At 43.0% G+C, this 22,071-nt stretch overlaps 2 protein-coding genes across 7 annotated transcripts in view; both read right to left on the bottom strand.

The window, feature by feature from the left end:
• LZTR1 (leucine zipper like transcription regulator 1) overlaps positions 1 to 5,943 on the bottom strand; it is a 38,717-nt gene extending 32,774 nt beyond the window's left edge. The window contains exons 1-8 of one of the 5 annotated variants that reach the window (XR_008239306.1): positions 5,710 to 5,943; positions 5,565 to 5,627; positions 5,365 to 5,421; positions 4,575 to 4,654; positions 4,111 to 4,219; positions 2,385 to 2,468; positions 822 to 879; positions 92 to 231 (exon numbers count right to left, since the gene is read on the bottom strand). Coding sequence is in view for 4 of the 5 variants with exons in the window: in XM_052814553.1 (XP_052670513.1) it covers positions 92 to 231; positions 822 to 879; positions 2,385 to 2,468; positions 4,111 to 4,219; positions 4,575 to 4,654; positions 5,365 to 5,421; positions 5,565 to 5,627; positions 5,710 to 5,885 (767 nt within the window). In the remaining variant the exon portion in view is untranslated. The remainder of the gene's footprint in view (positions 1 to 91; positions 232 to 821; positions 880 to 2,384; positions 2,469 to 4,110; positions 4,220 to 4,574; positions 4,655 to 5,364; positions 5,422 to 5,564; positions 5,628 to 5,709) is intronic. The other 4 variants (XM_052814553.1, XM_052814552.1, XM_052814555.1 and 1 more) reach the window with 4 other exon arrangements.
• A 2,641-nt stretch (positions 5,944 to 8,584) lies between these two features.
• Positions 8,585 to 22,071, bottom strand: part of IPO9 (importin 9) — a 39,964-nt gene continuing 26,477 nt past the window's right edge. For both annotated transcript variants that reach the window (XM_052814718.1, XM_052814719.1), the window contains 11 exons: positions 21,628 to 21,787; positions 20,382 to 20,608; positions 20,024 to 20,172; positions 18,961 to 19,089; positions 17,419 to 17,694; positions 15,494 to 15,660; positions 13,310 to 13,443; positions 11,793 to 11,912; positions 11,213 to 11,314; positions 10,312 to 10,388; positions 8,585 to 9,723 (listed from right to left, as the gene is read on the bottom strand). In XM_052814718.1, the coding sequence (XP_052670678.1) occupies positions 9,613 to 9,723; positions 10,312 to 10,388; positions 11,213 to 11,314; positions 11,793 to 11,912; positions 13,310 to 13,443; positions 15,494 to 15,660; positions 17,419 to 17,694; positions 18,961 to 19,089; positions 20,024 to 20,172; positions 20,382 to 20,608; positions 21,628 to 21,787 (1,652 nt within the window). In that variant the 3' untranslated portion in view covers positions 8,585 to 9,612. The remainder of the gene's footprint in view (positions 9,724 to 10,311; positions 10,389 to 11,212; positions 11,315 to 11,792; positions 11,913 to 13,309; positions 13,444 to 15,493; positions 15,661 to 17,418; positions 17,695 to 18,960; positions 19,090 to 20,023; positions 20,173 to 20,381; positions 20,609 to 21,627; positions 21,788 to 22,071) is intronic.

The raw sequence follows: 22,071 nt of genomic DNA, 5'->3' as shown, positions 1-22,071 counted from the left end.
CTCCTCCTCAATACCCTTAAGTATGTGCATTTCTCAACTCGAGTTGTCAAGGATTATGTGGATTTTGTGCGATTTAACTGGCTACACTTACATCTTTTCCTTGAATTCAAACTGAAAGAGATTATTGGTAATTTTTGCTCCACTCTGGCCAGAGAAAACAAACATCTTGTCTTTGCAAACAGCCACGGGAAAATTACAGCATGAAGGAGGAATTTCACCACTTTGTTCAATCTGAAACATAACAAAGTTCAAAATTAAAAATGTATTATTGTAGTGCACTACGCATGTTGAGTATGCTGCAGGACCACGCAATACATCAGCAGACAGACAGACCACATGGCAGCGATGTGTGCAGACAATCAAGTCCCTATAAATCTGGCTACTGGTAATCAACTAATGCTGTGCTTACACGTCTGCACAGACTAATTTTACCATGGATAAAAAGGATGGGAGGCCACATTTCTAAAGCCCCTGATACTGTAAGGATCAGGACTCTGATCTTGATAGCCAGTCAGCAAAGCTCCCAGTCTATGGCAGTAGTTAAAGTGGGAAATGCAGTCCCTTTTTATAGGGGGCACAGCAAAGCCACCATGGGCAGTCTAGGTCCAGCTCACAGATTCATAAGCAAAAATCACGCTTTAATATACACTTGGTTTTCCAAATACACAAACAAAATCAAATTTGAACTGTTTCTTTTCATCTGTGTGACAAAAACATTCTGAAGGGAAAGCAGTGCAGTCCAGTGTAGGAAATTCTAAATAATTGTGTATGAAAACCAAAAAAGAAAATTCTATGTGTTAGTTGAAATTAAAGCTTCTTACCTCTTCCCAGCATGTTAGCTCTCTATCCTGTAGGCCAATTGTCCACATATCATTTAACCTACGTTATAACACAAAAAACGCTTCATTTGAAACAGTTCATTTTTGGTAATTTTTAGCTCATGGAGTTGAAAGGACAGAGATGCTATTTTATCAGCATTCCTTCTCCTGCACAGGAAGAATCTCCTACTTCCACTAGCAGAAAAAAAACCTATTAGAATATTTTTGTCCTATACCTAAATTTTATACCACGAACTCAGCTTGCTTTAGCATCTTTCTGGTTACAAGTATACAAGTATACTACAGTTAACAGTTACACACATCAACTCTGCTTGGAGCTTAAGGATTTGAGGCTATTTAATCTCCAGGATTTTTACAGAAATACCCCTTGTTACCCTGCCTTCTTCTACCCGTCCCTGCTAACCCCTGAGACTGGCCACAGTAATTATTTATGTGGCTGAATCCTACCTTAAATACATAAAGGAGGACGAAGTGGGTAACCTGACACATCACTGACTACTACATATCTGACTATGCTTTTCCCAGTACAAGTTACTCACAGTAACTACAGATGCTTCCTTTGTTCAAATCTGCCTGGAGGCTCATGTTCCACAAAAAGACATTTTTTAACGTGATTAGGCATATTTAACATAAATTAGACAGCTCCTCTCACCCAATCCCTCCTTCCAGCTACCCAAGGTCCTTGGGAACTCCTAAGCTGGAACTGAGCAGTGCCAGAGAGTCATGCATCTTTCTCCAATTCCTCCTCCAGAAATAAAAAAAAAATCCCATCTGTTTTTCCAATTAACAGCAGTTCTCCTGCAGACTTTGAGGAGCTGATAACTTTTCTGCAGATTCTCCTCAGAAGGGGAGGCAACCCAGGACATTGAGACAGCTCCTAGTTTGTGACAATCTCTATATGCTCTCACAATGCAAATATTGTGCATCAACATAAAATTCACAAGTTCATCAGGACAGAAAAAAATTATGCGTGCAGAATTGATTCTTCCCTGATAGACTAACAGCAAAAGCAAAGAGCTGCCATCTCGGACAAAGCACCAGACTCTCCCTAACTTCTCAGTACCACACATTTCCAGTCTTTTCCCATCCAAAATCTCATCTCCCTTCAACCTAAATAATATCACGTATTTTCAGGGAAAAAGCTGACATGTTGCTCTTAGTTCTGTCATACGACTTCACAGAAAATCCAGGCTTTGCTCTATAAGTCTTCAGCAACACCAGAAGGCCTGTGGCGGCTTTCTTCTGAGAAATGCTCATTTGCCAAATTTCAAAAATTGTTTAGCATCTTTACAACCAAGGCGGCTGTCAAATTATATATCCACAGCCATTCTGAATCACCAGATTTTTAGGTTTAAAACACATACTTACTTGAACATGAACTGGTGAATTGCAAAAATGTAATGCTCAACAACAGGCTGGGTTTTGCAAAGCTCCAGTTATGTGTTTAAATCACTTAGTATATGAAAACGTCTCTAAAGAGGTGAAAAGTGAGGGAGTGGGATTTTACAGAAGCACCCGAAGAGAAAGAGCGATCCCACTACATACCGTGCATTGCCATCATATCCTGCAAAGATCCACAGCTTGTCACTATACACTGTTGCACCATGAGCTGACCTGGCAACTGGCAATCTACAATTGAGAAAATTAAGGAAAAAAAAAATTCTTAAATCACCGGCAGAGGTGCTGTAAGAAGGATCTGTGTGACAGCTAAAATGCACATGTAAGAAGAATAAAGTCCCCTACACAAAATGGCTGCAAGCCACGAAATTGCTTCTGTCATACATCCTCAAAACACAAAGCAAGCCTCTGAAGGGTACATTTTAGAATTTTACACTCTGCTTCCTTCATTAGAGAAAAATTACCTTAATGCATACAGAAAAAGAAAAGAAAAAAAAAATCCCAACTAATTCCTTGCCAGGCCTCAAATACTCTTAAATTATTTTATGGAAAGTAGCTAAATAGCTGGACAATTAATAGCACTATCATTATGGCAAAGTAGCAATCCACTTGTGCTATAAAAATCCCGTGCATGTTTTCACACACTGAGAAGGTGGAACACTTAAACAAGAGCCAGGACAGAGCTCACAATGCTTATTTAGGATTGTTTAGTGGGGTGTTCCTGAGATGCACTGCCCACAATAAAAGATCAAACCTATGATTTCTCTTCCTCAATCTTTGTTGTTTTTACTAAATCCGCCAAGAAGCATTGAACAGAACTGTGGTGCCACAAGGCCAGGAGATGTAACGTTAGCTTTTTTGAGGTCATTTGTGCAGTATGCACTTGTAACTGTGGGGAAAGACAAGGACATTTGAGTTCGTAAAATATGAATAAGAATTACTCTCCAAAATGTCTGAAGTTGTTAGAATAACCAGAAAGAGAAATTTCTAATGTGGTCTATGTTCTAAAACATAACATATGCTCATCAGAGGTGAGCAACAGTAGCTTAAGAATAGATTGTGCATTCCTCATCCCTTTCTACAAATCACAATAAGAAATGTTCCCTTCCCTCTCCCCACTAAACTCAGCACTTCAGAAACTTCAAATGCATAATGAACTGCAGGTAAAGACACAGTATGTCCCATGCATGGCTGTGGTAAACATTAAGTAGTTGGGTCAAAATCAGTGTCACGGACAACATCCTGAAACGTGCACAAAGTCGACTTTAAGAAGTAATGTGTTACTGCTTTTGATTTTGCCTTGGAAAGCTGAATCTTGGGAACCTGTGTTCAACAGATCCCAACATACATCATCAACTCATTCATCTGCTTCTGAATTTATTTGCGTGCACACACATCACCTTTGGCAATTCAAGCGCCAAGGCGCTTCAAGCAAGTGTGTGCATTTCAGAGCGCTCCAAGAAAATCCAACTTTAATCAGAAAAGAATGTATAGATTTAATGAAAAATAAGCTTCAAATTGGTCTCTAATAAAACTAAATTGAAACTATGAGAGATCAACAGATTTCGTGCTATCCTTGAAAAAGAAGCAATTCAAAAGAAAAACTCTCCTTTGCTCCCATCCCTTCTGTCACAGAAATGGAACACGAAGAATGGGTTTTGGTCAAATTTCCAATATAGTACACTCTGGAATGGAGGCCTTGCAAAAAAACTCCTTCGAACATACAGAAAACTTTAATCAAGAAAGTAGAGCAGAAATCGTCCTGCAGCCTTAATATTAGCATTGTAACTAATTCTAACTGTGCCATTTAAAATGTTTGCTGAGTTACGGTCAAATCCCTTTGAAGAGTGGGCTAATGATGCCAGCTCCTTACCTTCCTTCAGTCTTCCACTCTGTCCACTGTCCAGTTGCAAACTTATATTCAAAGAGATCATTTTTATTCTTCAGGTTGGAATTGGAATAAATGTCTCCAGTATAGCCACCTGGGCAACAACAAATCCATCAGACTCAAATGCAATACAGCATACACACTTCTAGTCATTATATTAGAAGAAAACTTAAGTTTAGATTGCACAGAGGGAAGGTATTTGGCTAATGGACTACTACAGGTGGGAGACTTCTCCTCTACTCCTACCCTACACTACGGTAATATGTTTCAAGTCTTTTTTACTTTAGACAAAACAGCCAAAGTATTTCCATGCTAAAGTAGAAATCACGGTCAGCCGTGGAAAATACTGGATTTGCCACTGAATAAGATCTTTCGACACTTCCTAAAAATATCTCATTCTTTTTTCAAAACAATACTACCAGCACAACTGTAATCTGCCACTGTCTTACCAAACACAAACATGCTGCTCCCATAGACCACAGCTGAGTGGTGGTATCGCGGTGCTGGCGGGGTCCCCGTGGTGAAAGCCCTGCACGACATTTAGAACAGCAGCAATCAAACACCCTTGTCATGCTTCAGGCACTCAAAGCTATTGTGCAGATTCAAAAAAGAAACAATTGTTAAAAGTTACTCTACTGTTCTGGAGTGTTTTCACTGGTTTTGATTTCTTAATTATACTGCCCAAGATTTTATGACAGACTTAACACTATAAGCACAAACGGCTACAAACACGACGCTGCTGAAATCTGTTTGGCAGAGATAGCAAGTGAGGCACAGGTAAGACAACACAGGCTGCACAGTCCAGAGCAAAGGAGCGAATCAAAGACATCTGTGAGCCGCCGCTGGCATCTTTCCTGCCCTGAGGGGCTGCAGCAGCCCAGCCCCTCCGCCCACGCATCCTTTCAGCACTCTCACAGGGTGTCCGAACAGTGGCAACCCGTGGCTCTCCGTCCACCGCTGTACTGCCCAGCATCCCCTCGCAGACAGGAGCTGTGCAGGGGCACTCCATAACCTCCCCGACAGCTCAGCCACACTGCAGGCTTCCAGAAGTCAGCTGTGACAGCACTTGGGGGGGGGGGGGGGGAGGGCGGGGTGATGCTTCCCCTTGGATGCTCCGGTAGAGCCCCCAGCTTTTACACTTGGGCCCGAGTTGCTGAGGGCAGAAGAGGCATCTCCCGGCACTGCCAGCAGCCGGGCAGGCAGGGAGGGGGCGAGCCCGGCGAGCACCGCGCAGCCCACCTGCACCACGAGCAGTCCTTCACGTCGAAGCGCAGCAGGTCGTTCAGCATCGTCTTCCTGCGGGGAGAAGCGGCAGAGGCGGCTGAGCCGGGCGGCGGAGCCGGCGAGGGGCAGCCCCGCTCCCCTCAGGCCCGGCGGGGCCTGCTCCCCTCGGCCCTCGCTCCCCTCCCCCGCTCCCCACAGGCCCGCCGTGGCCTTACCCGTTGTCCCCGCCGAAGACGTAGATGGCGTCCCGGTAGGCCACCACGGTGTGCTTGCTGCGCCTGCGGGCGGCAGAGAGCGGCGGTCAGGAACCGCCGGGACACTCGCATTCCCCCCCCGCCGCCGCCGCCGCCCCCCGCTCACCGGGCCCCCACGAACTCGTCGCAGGGCGGGAGGCGGCGCCACCGGTGCACCGTCTCGAAGGGCCCGAAGTTGAGGGTGAGGTACTCGACGCTGTCCGAGCAGCTGTGGTCGAAGTCCACGCTTGGCGCCACCTTCGAGCGCCCCGCGCCGCCCGCCGGCGCCCCGGCCGCCGCCATGGCCCGCGCCGGCGCCCAGCGACCGCGGGGCCGCCCGCCGGACTACGGCTCCCGGCGCGGCTGCGGGCTCAGCGCCGGGACTACAGCTCCCGGCGTGCCCCGCGACCAGGGCTTCCTGCGCGCCCGCTCCCCCCGCATTGGACTACAGCCCCCAGCATGCACCGCTCGGTGGGGGGGGAGCGCCGCGGCACCACCCGGCGGCGAAGGTCCCGCGTTCGAGGCCCGCGCCCGGCCGCGGCGGGGCAGGGGCAGAGCCCGCCGCTACCCAGGAGGCTCCGGGGCCGTCTCCGTAAAAACTCGGAAGCCAGGCAGGTTTCTACATTAAAAGAGTTTATTTGTTAATACAAAAACCCCAAAGCAATACTCATGAATATGCATAAAGTCTCGTTCCAGAGTCGTAGCCGAGCTATTCGCTAGTTAAACTATAGTCTGCAGCTATCGGAGCTTCATGCTATTCTAGCAAGATAACACTCAGCGTGCAAAACACGATCGGTTCCTCCCCGCGGTGGAGCTGGCAGCAGGACGCAGGCGTGCCAGGCACCGACGTCGGCAGCGGCACATGCCCAGGGCTGTGCAGTAGCCTGCACCCCACTCTTCGGTTTTCATTTAACAGGGAGCCTGTGTTTCCTAACAGAGCATTAGTAACCTTTACGACTATTAGTTTAGTTTCTTCTCAACAGTAGACAAGAGGGGTGCTCTGCACCTCGAAACCAGGCCTTAGACACATCTCTGTAAAGTCCAGCATTTTTCATCCCGAGCAATCACCTTGTTACTGGTCAGATTTGTTTCAGCAAAGCTGACACCCCCCCAGCAAACACAATTCTTCTTTAAAGATACGTCATGGAGCGTTCAGAATTTTGCTAGGAAGAAGGACAGCAGGAAAGCAGAAGGGCAAAGGAGCTACATCAATGCGAGTACCAGCAGGACCACGCAAAGGTCCTTCAAACCATCTCCCCTTGCGCACTGTCACTCTCAGATCCTATTTGGCCTCTTTCTAGGGGAAGCTCAAGTCACGGTATTTCTTGCCAAAAAACATCCTGCACACCATGAGTTTGCTTGCAAGAGAGCGTGCTGCGCAACTACGCTGTTCCTGTGCCCACCATGCACAGATGGGGACAGGACCATCTCCAGGGTTGGTCCCAAACTCCAGCTCCTGCACAGCAGCACTGTGCCCGGCCAGCTCAGGCTGCACGTGAGCTGATGCTGCAGGAGGGAGAGCACAGAGCACTAGTCCCCAAAAGCCACTTATCCCCCAATCTTTCCCTTCTCACCAGCTACACTCCCGGAAAAAGTACCGATGCCTGCAAATCAAAGCAGTTTCTAACCAACACAGTGATGAGCTCCAACAGGAACTGTACAAGACACTGGCCCATCTACTTTTTGGACCTTGCAGCACAAGGAAATCCTTGCATTTCTCAGTTCAGGATGAGGAACAGTATCAGCAGTACTAGGTCAGTCTCATTTTTCACAGTCTTGTTTAAACCCACCATCCGACTGAACTAAAGCAAGCACCACTAAGGCACACAGCAGTCAACTCCCACCAGAAAGCACACGAACCCCACCAGCACCTCTCCACAAGCCCTGGCTAACCAGACCTGAACACGCTCCATTTACTGCTGACACCCTAAAACACACCTAGATGCTTCCCGATGTTTGGTATTCACTTACCTCCATGAATGGATGACTGGTCTTGAGCCTTGCTGCCAATGCATGGGGCAAAAAAAGACAGTCCTACCTCTTCCCAGGGCTGGGACCAGTCGCTCTGAGGACACTCACTTGATCCTTCCTGTACAGCTACCAGGATACACCACTGCAGCCATCTGCTTCCAGCTGGGTCTCCTCAAGAGACCGCACTGTTTAGTTTAACTTGTTGGCCCTTTTCAGTGAAAGCTGAGAGACACAAATGCCTCAAAACAAAATTCCTAACAGACTTTAAAAAAAAAAAAAAGTCTAGGTAGAAAACAGAACCATAGCGTTCCCACTGAAGGGAAGGCCATGGCACCAAGTTTAATTATATTCTTATACACCAGAGAATCCACAGGGAAGAAAGATACCGCGTCACAACTGCATGGCAACTTTTGATAAGAGCTTATACCTTATTAGACACACACACACACACACACACAAAAATCAGGCTTCAAATTCTGCTTGTCATAGAGCTATTCATACACAACCACTGAGAACTCAAGGACGGTTCAGATTAGTCTGCAGCAAATGATGCGGATTTCCCCCTAGTTCTGCCCATTCTCAGGCACAATGTGAGGGGTTGGGGTGGGAGAAGGGAACAAAGTCTGCTTTAGAATTCAGGGTTATTTTATCATTTTACACACACACTAAACAAATTGTGCCATCTTGTCTGTTAAAAAGCTAATTTATTATCCCCTCCTGGTAAAAAAGTGAAAAGCTATACTCTGTTAGACCAGTAAGATACAGAATTACTCCAGCTCTTTGGAGGTTTTTAGATACAACTTCGAAGCATATTATTCCACAAAGGAACAGCAAGTACCTTTCTTAAGAAAGGAAACTCTATAATGGGTCAGCCTTTTCTTTTAAGCAGAAGAAGATGTATCCATTACAGGACTCCCTTTCTGTCCAGATGACTCCTGTGAAATACCCTATCATCCTCCAGGTGGCATATGCAGAAAGTTTCCTAAGGAGAAATATGTCTTTAAAAAGTAACTTCAGGAAACAAGTGCAAGTTCCTTTTAAATCTGTTTTATAAGAAGGATACCAATGTACATTTTAATTGTTTTATTTTCATTTTCCCCAAGGGGGAACCAAAGGCAGAGAGGTGTTGTGAGATACATCACACTGTTCTTATGGGTAAATCAATTTGCAAATGTTATTTTACCACTCTATAAAAATACACACAGGAGTGTGAAGGAAGCAAAGTAGTTCAGAGTGGCGGTCATGGAGCAAATATGTTACATACAATCAGATTTTTTTCCCCTAAAAATTGTGGCTCCTTGTGTTCCATAAAACCGAAGTCTTTAGTAGCCACATGCCACAGGAACAGAAATTTAAGTGGTAGCTTCCTTTGAGCATGTGCACACAAAAGCATTAGTAAAGAACTGCTCCTATGGGGCTGGAAAGCAGATGTGAGCAACAAAGCCCCATCCACAACAGGAAAGAAGATATGCATTCAGTTTTATTGTCTCAGCTTCCCATCCAAACTCCTGTAAACAGGTTCCATACCATTCAGGCATCTCTGATAAAAGAGTCTATAGTTCTATAAAAAGAAGTCACGCTGTAAGATCAAGATATTTACCCTGTGTTATGCGAGCGCGAAGAAGAACAACCTTCCAATTTCTCAAGATACGTCCAAGCAATCTGTAAGTGACCAAATTCCTTTCTCTGTCCAACTCTCCTGTGGGAAACTCAGTTAAGTGCCTCTTCACAGGTAGAGACAGTTTGCTTTAAAAAATATTAAGGACACATTGTTTTATCTTTAAGAACTTCCTGGAAAGTTACTGTGGAAAATGAAAGTGCTCCCATGGTGAGACCAATGTGCAAAGCTCTACAGACTTCTGTCCTTGCTGCTTTCTTAGTATTCCTTCCCTTAGCAGATTCATGTTAAGATGACGCTCAATACATCGCAATGAGGCCATCATCCACCTGTAACAAGCAGGTATACACTGGAAAATGTTTTATGTTTAATCATAAAACGTGGAATAAGCAAAAAAAAAAAAATTGTTCAGATATGATCAGTATGGTCTTTCAAGTGGGTTTATATACCAATAGCCTGTAACACTCGCTTTTCATTCTCATTGAGATGGTCTGAAAACATTGCATAGCAGGGCTGCTGTGCAAACTGACAGAGGAAGTCAGTGAGATAGGCCTGAAAGGAAGACAGAAAGACCCAGTTAGCACCATGTCACTTTGGAAATTCTGTTTCTTTCATTTATCAAAAGATAAATCTCAACATGCACCAAGTAAGACAAAGGGATTGCAGGGAACAGACAAGCAATGCAGAAGGAAGGGTGGCAGCAGACGGGAAGGGCTAATAAATGGCTGCCAGGTTGTGGTAAAAAGCACGAGCAAAGTATCATACAGGGACTGACTGGATGGGAGCATTGCCCAGTTAGAGAATGAAATTCTGTCATGTTCAGTCTCCAATCTACTTCTGACTTCAGCAAATAGCTGTGAAGCTCATGGGTAGAAAGGTCTCATCTCCCTCTGTTCAAAAAGTTTTGTTCATTCACATTTCAAAGTTATAGATACTGATCCAATAAGGAAAAATAGCTCCAGGCATTCTTGGGATACTCAGCACTTTCCAAAGTAATTACAGTTAACTGAGTACCTTCAGGACAACGATCAATAACTGGTGTTTCCAGTGGTTTACAGTTTTGTTTAAGTACAACATAAAAAAAAAAGTTTGTAAAGAATGGTAGGAATCTGATTAAAAAAACTCATTCTAGAGCATCACCTGGAGATCTATTTGGTAAAGAGGGTCCTTTAATGCATCTGGATCGTCCTCTTCATCATCTTCATAGTAATCCTCATCTGTCAGAGGCAAATCAGCATGTTTTAACATCAAACAAAGCAAAATATCTCAGGAAGTTCTCTATTAGACTATTTTTGAAATCCAAGGATCCAAAAGTAAATAGTTTCAGCACTGCTGGGTAAAAAAAAAAAATTGTATCCAGAACATTCGCTCCTTCAGTTCACATGATTAGAAAACACTAAACCCCTGAACAAGACGAGTCATAGTAGGAATCTCAAGGAACACACAGGTGAGACGAGAATACACAGGATACTAGACAAGCAGGTTTGTTAGTTACGTGCACTATTATCTTACGCCTTAATCTTGTGTCAGGGTGACACATTTCTAATTCTGTGCTAATTTAAGTAGTCTCCCTTATTGTATTTGCCTGTGAGGTTCTCCCTTCTAAGACTATATGCAAACAGGAGAGCAGAGGAAAGGAGATGATATACCTGCTCCATCTCCTTTATGCAGCAATTATTTCTCAAGGTCACTCCACAAACAAGCTCATCCACTTCTACAACACTGTCATTCCAGGGTCACGTCTACATCTTTGTGCATCAATTTTCTCTTTAGAAGAAATACCTGCATGAACCTCACAGCAATGTGAAGCCTATGCAGCACTTGAACTCTTAGGTGAAAAATGCAGTTATTTAATCATCGTGTTATTCAAAGACATGTCCCTCTCTTACAGAAAAAGGTCCTTATTCAAAATCCCAGTATAGTATATTTCCTTCCTCTTGCCTGCAGCCTCTGTTGAGCTGCTGTCACAGAAAGAAAACTTGACTAGGATGTCATCTACTCTATTTTCACTTTCAGTAAGCACTTTAAAGCTGTTACTTACCATACTTGTTTGTGGAAAGAATATCTGATAAGAACTGTCCTGCTAAGCCTTCATCTTCATCCTCATCCTCTTCCTGATCCTCCCACATATCATTCGAATCATCTGTTTAGAAAAAAAAAAATTCTAGAAATAATCAAAATCCAAGAGGTCCAATCTGTTGGTCACTCTACAGGGCACTGTAGTTTTTAGGCAAATATCGCTGCTTGTGTAGGTGGATGAAGGGAAACACCTGCAACCTTTACTATCCTTTTGGAATGAGCGACTCAAGAACTGGAGCTAAGCAAAAAGCAGCAGCAAGAATGCTTGAAGTAGGAAGGAAGAAAGGCAAACCAGATACACCAGGAAAGGGTAATTTTATTGGCATATGGTCAGATCCCATCTTCCAAACTGGCCCAAAATAATTTTCAGGTATAAGAATACACAACACTCACTGATCTTATCCTTTGGATTACTATGTAAGCCTTTGTAATTACAGGTATACTGTTTGCTATTGCGAGTTTCTTATTACTATAAATGCTTTTGAAGAGATTACACAGTAGATTTAAGCCATGCAAGAGAAAAAGCAAACCCAGTATTTTACCTTGGCTCCAATCTGCAGTTGTCTGTCTAGATGCATTTGCTTCCATCGCATTAGAGAGTTCATTTATTATTAATTTTAAGATTTTTACTAACAAAGGAATGTTTGTCCAGCGTTCAGGATCTATAAGAGAAGAAAAATATATATTCACATTGCTTTTAATAAAAAGTTGTTAAAAACAGGCCTTTTTTTGTTGTGGTAGGTTTTTTTGTTGTTGTTATTTGGGTTTGGGGGGAGGAGTTGGTGGCATTCTGTTTTGTTTTGGGTTTTTTTTTGTCGTTTTTTTTTTTTTAATTTTACCATACATTTGAAATGCTGACATAGAAGCAAAATTTCCAGGTTGGGAGGAAAAAGGAACTGACATAAAACCCCCAAACGTTCTTTCTGTATACCTTCACAGCTAGATTTCAAAGATCTTAACTGCAGTATCAACTCTTGCATGTTTTGAATGAAGAAAAGGCATGGTTAAAATCTTCACAGCTGAATGGATTTGTGAGTCTACCTAATGAAATCATAGTTACAGATGACTTCATTAAGCATTCTTCTCTGAAGTATATTTACACATCTAGCAGTGCTTTCAAGTAAATGAGTGGTGCAGCACTCCCACGCGTGGCTCTACCCTTTCTGAGACACTGTAAGCTCCAACTTTTCCTCACTGGTGTTCCTGCAGGGCTTAATTATTCCACAGGGACAGCTAGACAGTGTATTTGTCCTTAATTACAAAAGGAAAGAGCCTATCAAATAAAGAAACTGGGAGCACTAGTTTTGGCTCTTATTGATATTAGTATTAGTTTAACTCAAATGCTGGCAATTACCATTCTTCTACCTGACTAGACAATATCTGAGTCTGTTGGTTTGGGTTTTTTAAGCAAAGAATAACAATGACAGCGGCTCCCCAGTGTCTTCCCTCTGGGGCTCAGTCCTCAGAAAAAACTGCACAGTGCTCTCTCCCATTTAATATATGAAACTCTATACAGTAATTTCCATTCAAAGACTTTGGGTTCAGCCAATTAAAAATAAGACAAGTCTTACGTAGGAGACTGGCCAAGCTTTCCTTAAAAGAGATCTCTAACTTGTTGAAATCATTGCTGATACTTGTGAAAGTCTGTCTCATCAAAAGAAATACCACTTTGGTTTTTTTTAAATCTCTGCATTCACTAAACACACTTTCCTCTCAGAGAAGTTACTCGGCATCATGAAATTATCAATTCTATCTCATTAGATGGAAAAGGAAGACGCAAAATAGCAGTGAATAACCCCCTATCCCATAATCACCTCATCCATTTATATTAAATCAGAGACATCAGGAGTCTTCCAAATCAGTCTTTGGGAGAATTAAAGCAAATAATGGGTACCTTAAATACATGATGTATGGATTAGCTCTAAAAACCAACATGCACCTTCTGTGGGAAGTATCTCCCACAGCTTGTGTGATCTGCAAGATCTATTTTAAGGCCTTTCATGGCATCTACTAACAGGAAGAAAAAAAAACTGTTAAAAACAGCAAAATGATTACTTACTTTTGGCCGACTTTGATCGTGTCCGTATTCCCTCATCCATATTAAATATTTCTTCTCCCTTTACCCTAATGTCCTGAAGTCGCTTGTCATCTGTGTTGATGCCATACTGAAGGAGTTTACACAATGCTACAGAGCTGGGGAACAGAGAATAGGAAAAATACAGATCCAAATTTCCCTAAACTGTCTGGCTCCCACAGTGAACTGTTAATAGGGAACACATCTCCACAGCAGACATTCAGATGCCCTTTTTTCTACACTTCTCCCAAGAGCAAGCATTACAGAATTTTCCTACTTCTGCTTTATGTCAGCATCTGAAACTGGACTCATCTCCTGACCTGCACAGCGAGCTGAAAACCGACAAAGCTTTGGATTAAACACTACCAAACAGTGCGCACATACATTAAAGGTTTTTCCAGTTCAGAAGGGCCACGAGGTTAAACACACTCCTGAAGCATAACGTGCAGATGAAGATGAAATTAAGAGGAAAACAGTGGCAAGAAAATAGTAATTTGGTTGATCTGCAGCCATGAACATCTCTTCTACTTTTCCCCAGTCTCAAAGCTCTTTTTCCTTCTGGTCCTTCACAGCTCTGCTACACTCAGACCTTCTAGTTTGCTCCTTTGGTATCTTCACGTGTTCTTTCCATCTCTGCTGCTTAGATTTCTACTCCACACTTTCAAACCTTCTCCAGTTCCGGGCTGTTTTCATGCCATACTGAGGATGACTCTGACTACAGGTTAAAGCCACCAATTTAGGCTTGGCACTCTTAAACGTCTCTCCTGGCTCCACAAGTCTCAAACTGAAGTTTCAGAGCTCTGTGGAACTTGCTCTTTTCGTACTTTTGCTTCACACCCTCTTTCTCTCCCACACTATGGCTCTGAGTTCCCATACTGCTGGTTTGGACCCAGATTTTACATGCCACCCCTGAGTTGTCCAAAGTTCTCCCATTCTTTCATCATGCAAGTCAAAAGCAAACAGCCACTTCTTCAACCTGCCACTCACAGGGATGGGGAATGATGCACGCAGGTGGTGTCAGCTATCCTCACATTCCTTTTACTAACTCTAAACAAGAGGGTCCTCTGAGCAGGCATTGGTTTTCTTCAATACGCAGAAAACACTTAACATTTTCTAATGCATAAGTATCACTGTGAACAACCCAAATCAAAGTGTTTAATATTGTGTGGAGCCCTGCCAAGTCATCTGTACACAGATAGCTCTAATCTTGGACAATATGGAGACAGCACTGAAAAACAAAGTTTAACCTTGTTCTCCCTGCCAGCATCAACCTTGGCTTTTCCCTGTGGCCATAAGCAGTCTCATGGGATCCTGTAGACAACTCTGCTCTGTCAAATGGGGATAAACCACTGCTCTTAGGGATGAAACAGACCAAATGTGACTGAAAACAGCACCAGATCCCCAAATCAGACTGCCTCTTGTTCTACATGGAAGTTTGTGAACAGTCATCTTAAACATGCTTTTTCTTATTATTTATTTCACAGGCTATTTGACCGCCTTATAACAGTAACACACCAACACATACTAAGAAGTGAGTTAACAGCTGGTGAGACCCCTAAGAGTGGTCTGTTAGGCTTCACATTTCCAGAAAAATCAAAGACAGCACCTGTGGCAAAATTTAAATTAATATAGAGCATTTCATGCTTTGGAATATAGTACTCAGCCTGCACCAGAACACAAATGTGCTCCTACAGCAAAAGGGAGAGAAAACTGTTTCAGTTGATTTATTGACTTTTAAGAGATCATTAAATCAACAAGAAATCACCAGATTTTCTTAGGAAACCCTCTACAATGCCCTGAAACTCTACAGTAGTCTACAAAGGCAATTTCATGTCTGGAAGCTATTCTCATCCCATTCACAGAAGTTCCATCTCAAAAGCACTCTTGTGCTTGCAAGAGACACCCCCTTCCCCCGTCGGTCACGCTGTTCCAGCACAGAAACGCCAGGCAGCAAGAGGAACAGAGAGGAAGATCGGAGACTGCTCCAATTACCGTGGCTCTCCTGAGCTGAACTGACAGTGCAGGAAAAATTAATTCTGTCCAGCGCTGGCACACACTAATACAAGTCTGAACCAGCTCCTCTTTCCCTCACACCCAGTGTATGTAATTGCAATGGGATGATCAGTCAGCTAACGTTAATGCGCAGATCCTGCTTGTGAAACATCCTACCTGACTTTGCCTTCATATTGCCCATAGAACAAGTGCTGCCGGCTCATCCATTCAGCCATTACAAACTCCAAGGCAGGCTTGCCGGTTGGTCCAGGGAGACTACACAGGAACTCTAGCAGTGGCTCCAGTTGTGAGTGAACCAAGTGAGCAAACACCATAATCAAGGACTACAGGACAAAGGAAATGTTAGCTGTACATAATTTAATAGCTCAAAATGTTTTATCAAATATTCAAGTAACTGAGTTTCCTGCAGGAGTGGAGACTGTGCTTACCAACCCCAAGAAGAAGAGAAAGTATAACCATCTGCAAGACACTGTGTGCTACAAAAGCAGGCAATAAACTACTGCAGTCAACAGCAGTATGTAACCACCCCAAAAACACAGAGCAGGAATAAATTTACTCACACCCATGCCCCAAACTAACAAACCTTCCTAAAACAAAGATTTAAAAAATAGCAGAGGTTACAGTTGACTTTTGACTAGCAAAAATATCATAGGGCAACACTGAGATGCTGCAAGTGCCCTAGTTTGCTCAACGGACCAGAAGCTGTACACACGGTTCTCTACACAGAGCTCTAAATCTACACATATCTAGCAGAAACGTGTCTCATCATCAAGCTAAGAAACAGAAGTTATTGGTCCAGAGCCAGAACCCATATTCTCTTCCCGTTTCACCCCAGGAGTTTCCCATCATCACCTCCACCACAGCACCACCCTTCTCCCACATCATCACATCATAATTCAGCAGCACTTTTCCAATTCTGAGTGCACTTTGAACACAAGTTTTAGGAAAAGAATTGCAAGTTTTAGAAAGCATTTTTTTACAAGATACAGTTTTGCAGTCTGACTCCTAAAGACCAGGGGTAAAATTCATATGTTGCATATGTCAGTCTCCAAGTCTGAGGGCATCTCTGTAGGCTTCCTCAGGGAAAAGCTGCCCACCTCCAGAGGCCCAACTTTAAGGCTAACACAGGGAAGAGATTCAGCACTGTGAAAGGCTCGCTTCTCTTCCCTTGGCTACAGGGGCTTCATGTGACTGCTTCAGATTTAAGCTTCCAGATCTTTTGAATCCAAAAACCAGGCAAAGTGAGAGCCATTCTGAACAGTTCAGAATCAACACTGTATCCAAGAAGAAAAAAAAAAAATCAAGGCTTTAAGATGAAACCTGTGCTGACACCTGAATGGCCTTCTTGATTCACTATGTGCTGGCTTGAAAAATGCACGTCCAAAAATCAGAAAAATACACAAGATAAAAGGGTTAGAGCAGAGTGAGCCTCAGCCAAGGGCTGCACTGACGGCAAAGGTGGGATCTTGCTCAACAGTGCCAGCAGAACAGTGCCTTCCCCTGGCTGCTGCTGAGGAACCAGGGCAGCCATGACTAGATGTTTTACATTAAGGGCACAGACAAGACAGACAGGAGAGAGAATGAAGACCACTGGGATAAAATCATTCCATAAAACTGTGCCACTCGAAGTAGGTCAAGGCTAGAAGAGATTGTGATGCTCTTTGTCTGGCCTCTCATGTGATGCAGGCCAACTACACCTCCCATCCACCAAAAGTTCACCTTGTCTCAACTTCCAGCTTTTATCCTTCGAACACAGTACAAAACCAATCGAAAACATGTGCTGCCTTTGCCATAGCATCCGTACTTAGGCAACTCCTGTCCCCTCTAAAGGTTCACTGCTTGCAAGCACAAGGTCACGAGGGACTATTTAAGGTACATTAAAGCTTACCCACAAGAACCTGGCTTACCCCATAATCTGGACAACTCTGTATGAGCACAGTAGACATTTTCCTGACTATTTCAAGAAGATACGTAGACCCTCCAATTGCATTAGACATAAATAATCAGGCACACAATTAAAAAAAACAGCAACAATTTCTTTTCCTGACACTTCTACTTTCCTGGGTGCCCAGCCTGCTCACCTGCATTACACTGAGTGTCTCCGCTTGCTGCATTTTGCTCAGGATAGCTCTCAGGATCTGGTCCAGATTCTCTCCCAGCTCACTTCCTGCTTTCGAAATTAAAGTGGAGACCAACCTGCCCACAAAGGCAGCAGTGAATTCTGAGGTCCTTGGATCTAGAAGCTGGCTCACCACCTGCATCACATACCACAGTCCATTGTGGCCTTGCTCATCATGCCATTGTGCAATTTGCTCCAGCGCCACCGAGACGTATGCACGCAGACACTCGCCACCATTCTAAATGAGAGAATTATCGTGTTAGAATTTCCCTTTCTAGGTAAGGGAGCGGGAACACATGGGAGGACATTTCCTTTCACCACCCCAAAAAGACCCTTAACCAAGATGAAAACAATGGGCAAACTGGTGGCATCTGTAAAAGATCCAAGCTCTCTAATGTGCAGTAAAATGAGTGCCTAAATTTCTACAGACTTCAGTTCATAATTAAGTACAAAACTCTTCACTGCCCAGGCAGCTCTCAAGAAGATCATCTAGTAAATACAAAGACAACCTTAACTAGCTGCAGTTTTGTGCCAGTCTTGTTACCCAGAGAAGTTCCAAGAGATTCTAACAAGTGAGAGATGAAAACAGCAAAGTGTAGCATGAATAAGACACAACCCCACAGCCAAGCTGCAATGTTTTTGAACTCTTAAAACAAAGATCCAGCAGAGCAACCAGCATGCTGGTCTCCAACCTCTTCTTGCTGGTCTCCAACCTATTCTTACTGGTACATTGTTTAGGGAAAGTAATTTCTATGGTCTGTATTCTCATGGCAAAGGGTAGCTGGCACTATAAAACTCTTTACATAAGGAATGAAACCAGCTTTATTGCTTATATGCCACCTAGTAGCTGGAATGAAAAGACACCCTGCACTTTTAACCTCTGACACTCTTTCTTTCTCGCTTAAATACTCTAAAGACATCATCAGGTAATAGCAGAGCCTGCCAACAGGCATAGCTCAGGCACTACTGCTGTTTGAGATGAATCCTTGCTCTCCCTCCATCCCATACCTGGCTCAGGCAAAAAGTTTGCCCTCCCCTTCCCATCTAAATGAGTACAGGAGAAAACTGCTAGAAGGAAGAGGTCTAAGAGGTCTTCTATGCAGGAGGTCTTTTGCCTCCCTATGCCTGAGCATGTTCCTCAAGACAGCCTCCGCCTCTCTAGGTGTGATGAAAGTTATTAGGGGGGAAGAAAAGCAAAAAGGTTTGGGGTTTTTTTTGTTTGGGTTTGTGCTCCAGAACCCTAAAATAGAAAAAAGATCAAGGCTGCTGCTTTACTCACTCTGGTCCTCCAAATTAAGGAATGATCAGTAAAAGTCATTGCAGGCCCTTGAACAGCAGTACTTTCATGATAAACTGGAGGTGGCAGAGACTCCTGAGGAGGTGCTGATACAGCTACTGGCAAGCAAAGCCTGGGCTCCCTTAAAGGCTATGTCACCTGTCTTACTTGGTCACCTCTCTTGGACTTTCATAGCCCTGCAAGCCTTACCACTCCCCGCAGTGTTACCTGCATAGTAGCATTGTCATCTGTGTTCAAGCTGCACTGAGCCACTGCAGGGAATGCTTGGCAGATAAGGAGCTGGGACAGAGGAGGTTTTGTATTCCTCACAACTGTGGTCAATATATCAATAGAAGTCTGAAAGGAAAAACACAAACAAAAGCACTGTTACAGCAGCAGCCATAGTATGGTAAGTCAGCACTAGCCACCACTGGTGCAAGCATCAAAGGCGCAAACTGGAGGGATGTGAGCCAGTACTGCATTTGCATCCTGATTTTACAGTCCAGAATATTTTTTAAATCAGAAGACCTTGGAGTCATGGACCCAAGCATCACTGTATTTGACACGAACACATGGTGTGCACTGCAGAAGATCCCAAGGCAGCTCAAACATTAAAAGCAGTGTAACCACTTAAATATGGCAGTTTCACGGTACCCTGATGCATGCTAATCAGTACAGCCAGAGAACTGTTCTAGCTGACTTGTTCCATTTTGTTTATATTGATTTAAATTTATTTTAATTACCCATAAGCGATTGTTACAGTCATACCAATCAATACACAGATTATAAGCATATCAATAAAGATATTTATGGGTTTAATTCCATACAATCATTCTACACAGTCAATGCTTAATCTTTCATAAGGGGACTTTTTATAGAAAGGACAAACCTGTATAATTTATCTCCAGCAATTTATACATATGTGACATATAAATTGGAAAAAGTCTTAGAAAAAAGTGCAAGGAATAGTGGTGTAGCCTGCTGGAGACCATTCCACCAAAAAGAGGAGACTATTACTGGTGAAACATGGCTATGACAAAACAGAATGACTAGCAATACACTGCAGAGACTGGAAGAAGGCCAGAGGAGCAGTTTAAAGTTAACTTTTGGAAGCATCTCCCCCCACCTGCAGTTTGCCTTCTCTCCACAAAGAAACCTCTACCAATGACCTAAGTCATTGTTCCAAAGCAGTTCAAAAGCAACTTTTCTACTCTTTGCAGACCAGTTATCTTATATGTTGAAGAACTGGGAATCATCTCCCGCTAAGACCGTGTACCACTGTAGCACTTACTGCACAAAGCCCTGCTGGGATCTTGTCAGCAGGGGCCTGCATGATGCTGACAAGAGTTGGTATTAGCCTCATCTGCATTGGACCCTGGCAGGCTTCTATCTGAGCTAGCTCCTTAAAGATATCTTGGGCAAGAGAAGCAACAACTGGATCTGGAGAGAGAAAGCACCATTTACTGAAACGTACTAATAAAAACATCTCAATTTTTGCTACTGCTATTTTGAATAGGTAAAGCAGCAAGTTTCCCTTCTAGCTTTACCATATGAATCAATGTTCATTCAATTATCATTTATTAAGTTTTCAGCACCAGGACTCAGTAGCAAAAACAACTGTACTTTGAGAACGTAACTTGAATGCATACCATTACTGTACTTCAAGAATATTGCAATTGTGAAGGGGCAGATTTTGTTCTCCACGCTTGCTGTAAAGGCTGGATCTACCGTACAGACAATGCACAGCGTCTCCATCACAAGGTTTAGGACCTCTGAACTGAACTGAGTTGCCAAGTGGATCAGTCCATCAAGAATGCTAGGAAGGAAAGGCTGCAACACATGGGTGCTCTCAGAGATCTTCAACTGGTCACAGTAGCTAGACAAGAAATTTGTGATACAAAAATACACACATAATATATTAAAGTCATTTATACATTTAACTCTAGATGATATATAAGGGGTTATTTCACCCCACCCATTCTTATTCCTTAAGTTCACTCCTCCAGGGCTTTTCCCTTTCAGTCTGCTATTCCTTGATCTCTCAACAGCTTAGCTATCTTTCCTCCTCATTCCACCCTGATGGTTCACAGAAGCAGAGTTTAATTGAGTGACGTTAAAAGCTTCTGCTGCCTCTTAGTAACAGTTCTCTCAAGAGCTGCCCATCAATGGAGAAAATAAACCTTGAGGAAAGAAGTAGTCTAAGACAGACAGACACTCATTGCTTACAAAGTGTTTAATTACCACGTTCTACAGGTCAGCTAGGGAATGATAAAACAATTTCAGAAGTAACTAAGTTGTAAGTCTCTGCCTTTACTTATTCATTAACATTTCATTGCAAATAGAAGACAAGGTGTTTTTTTGGGGGGGAGAGTGAGGAAGAGCAGGTTTTTCGCAATTTTTTTTGTGGTTGGTTGTTTTTTTGTTTTTTACACTACATTAATTTTTCATTTTATAATCAATACAGATCTTCCTTTCTCCTTCTTGCAACTCATTTACAAAAACAGGATTAAAAAAAACCCCAAACATTCCTTATTGCTGTGATTTGCTCCACAAGCCCGTGTTATGCCATTCAGCCACCTTTGTGACTGAACAGGAGTAATTTGGGTTTCACCTTTATGCTTTTCATCGCTATCTAGTTCTGCTTTGCTTTGGGACTGTATCCATTATAACATTTTATTGTAGCAAACCTTGAATCTCAATTTCATATTCCTCATTAGAGTTATTCTATTTTGAACCTGCTTGCTTACACTTTTTAAAGTTGACATCTATTTCATTCAAAGCAAATACTTCCACAGCCTATACAGAAATGTTATTAGTATTTTAACACACCAGTTTTATAAGTGTAATTTATACCAACTATCCCTGGGGCTTTGGAATACCTTAGGGTTTACTTACCCCCAGATAGCTCTGACTGCAGAGATTCGGACAGAAGGAGGCTGGGTTTCATGTAGACCACTGACAGTAGCTTGCAGGAACTGCTGGATTAGTTCTGGAGACATAGCCACTGTAAAACGGCTGGCAGCCCACAGAGCACGACCCAGAAGAAAAGGAGACACTGAAGCAAAACAAAAAACCCCAGTGGTTTTAGCATAAGTTTTATGAGTTTAAAATTACAGCTGCTTCCATCCATTATCCCAAATCTTGTCATCCCAGTAGCAAAACAGTAAGATGTGACACAGAAGACAAGTATGCAGGCATACAAATAATTTTTGCTCATAGGAAGAATCCAGTTTATTTTCTTAGTTATCTCAAAGAACAATTTCTCATTTGTTTAAAAAAAAGCTTTCTTCCCTCAAGTACTTACACTTGAATTTGTTCATCAATACAGCAATACATGCT

Source organism: Harpia harpyja, chromosome 19 (genome assembly GCF_026419915.1).
Source record: "Harpia harpyja isolate bHarHar1 chromosome 19, bHarHar1 primary haplotype, whole genome shotgun sequence".
Lineage (NCBI taxonomy): Eukaryota > Metazoa > Chordata > Aves > Accipitriformes > Accipitridae > Harpia > Harpia harpyja.
This window is presented reverse-complemented; position numbering and strand designations above follow the sequence as displayed.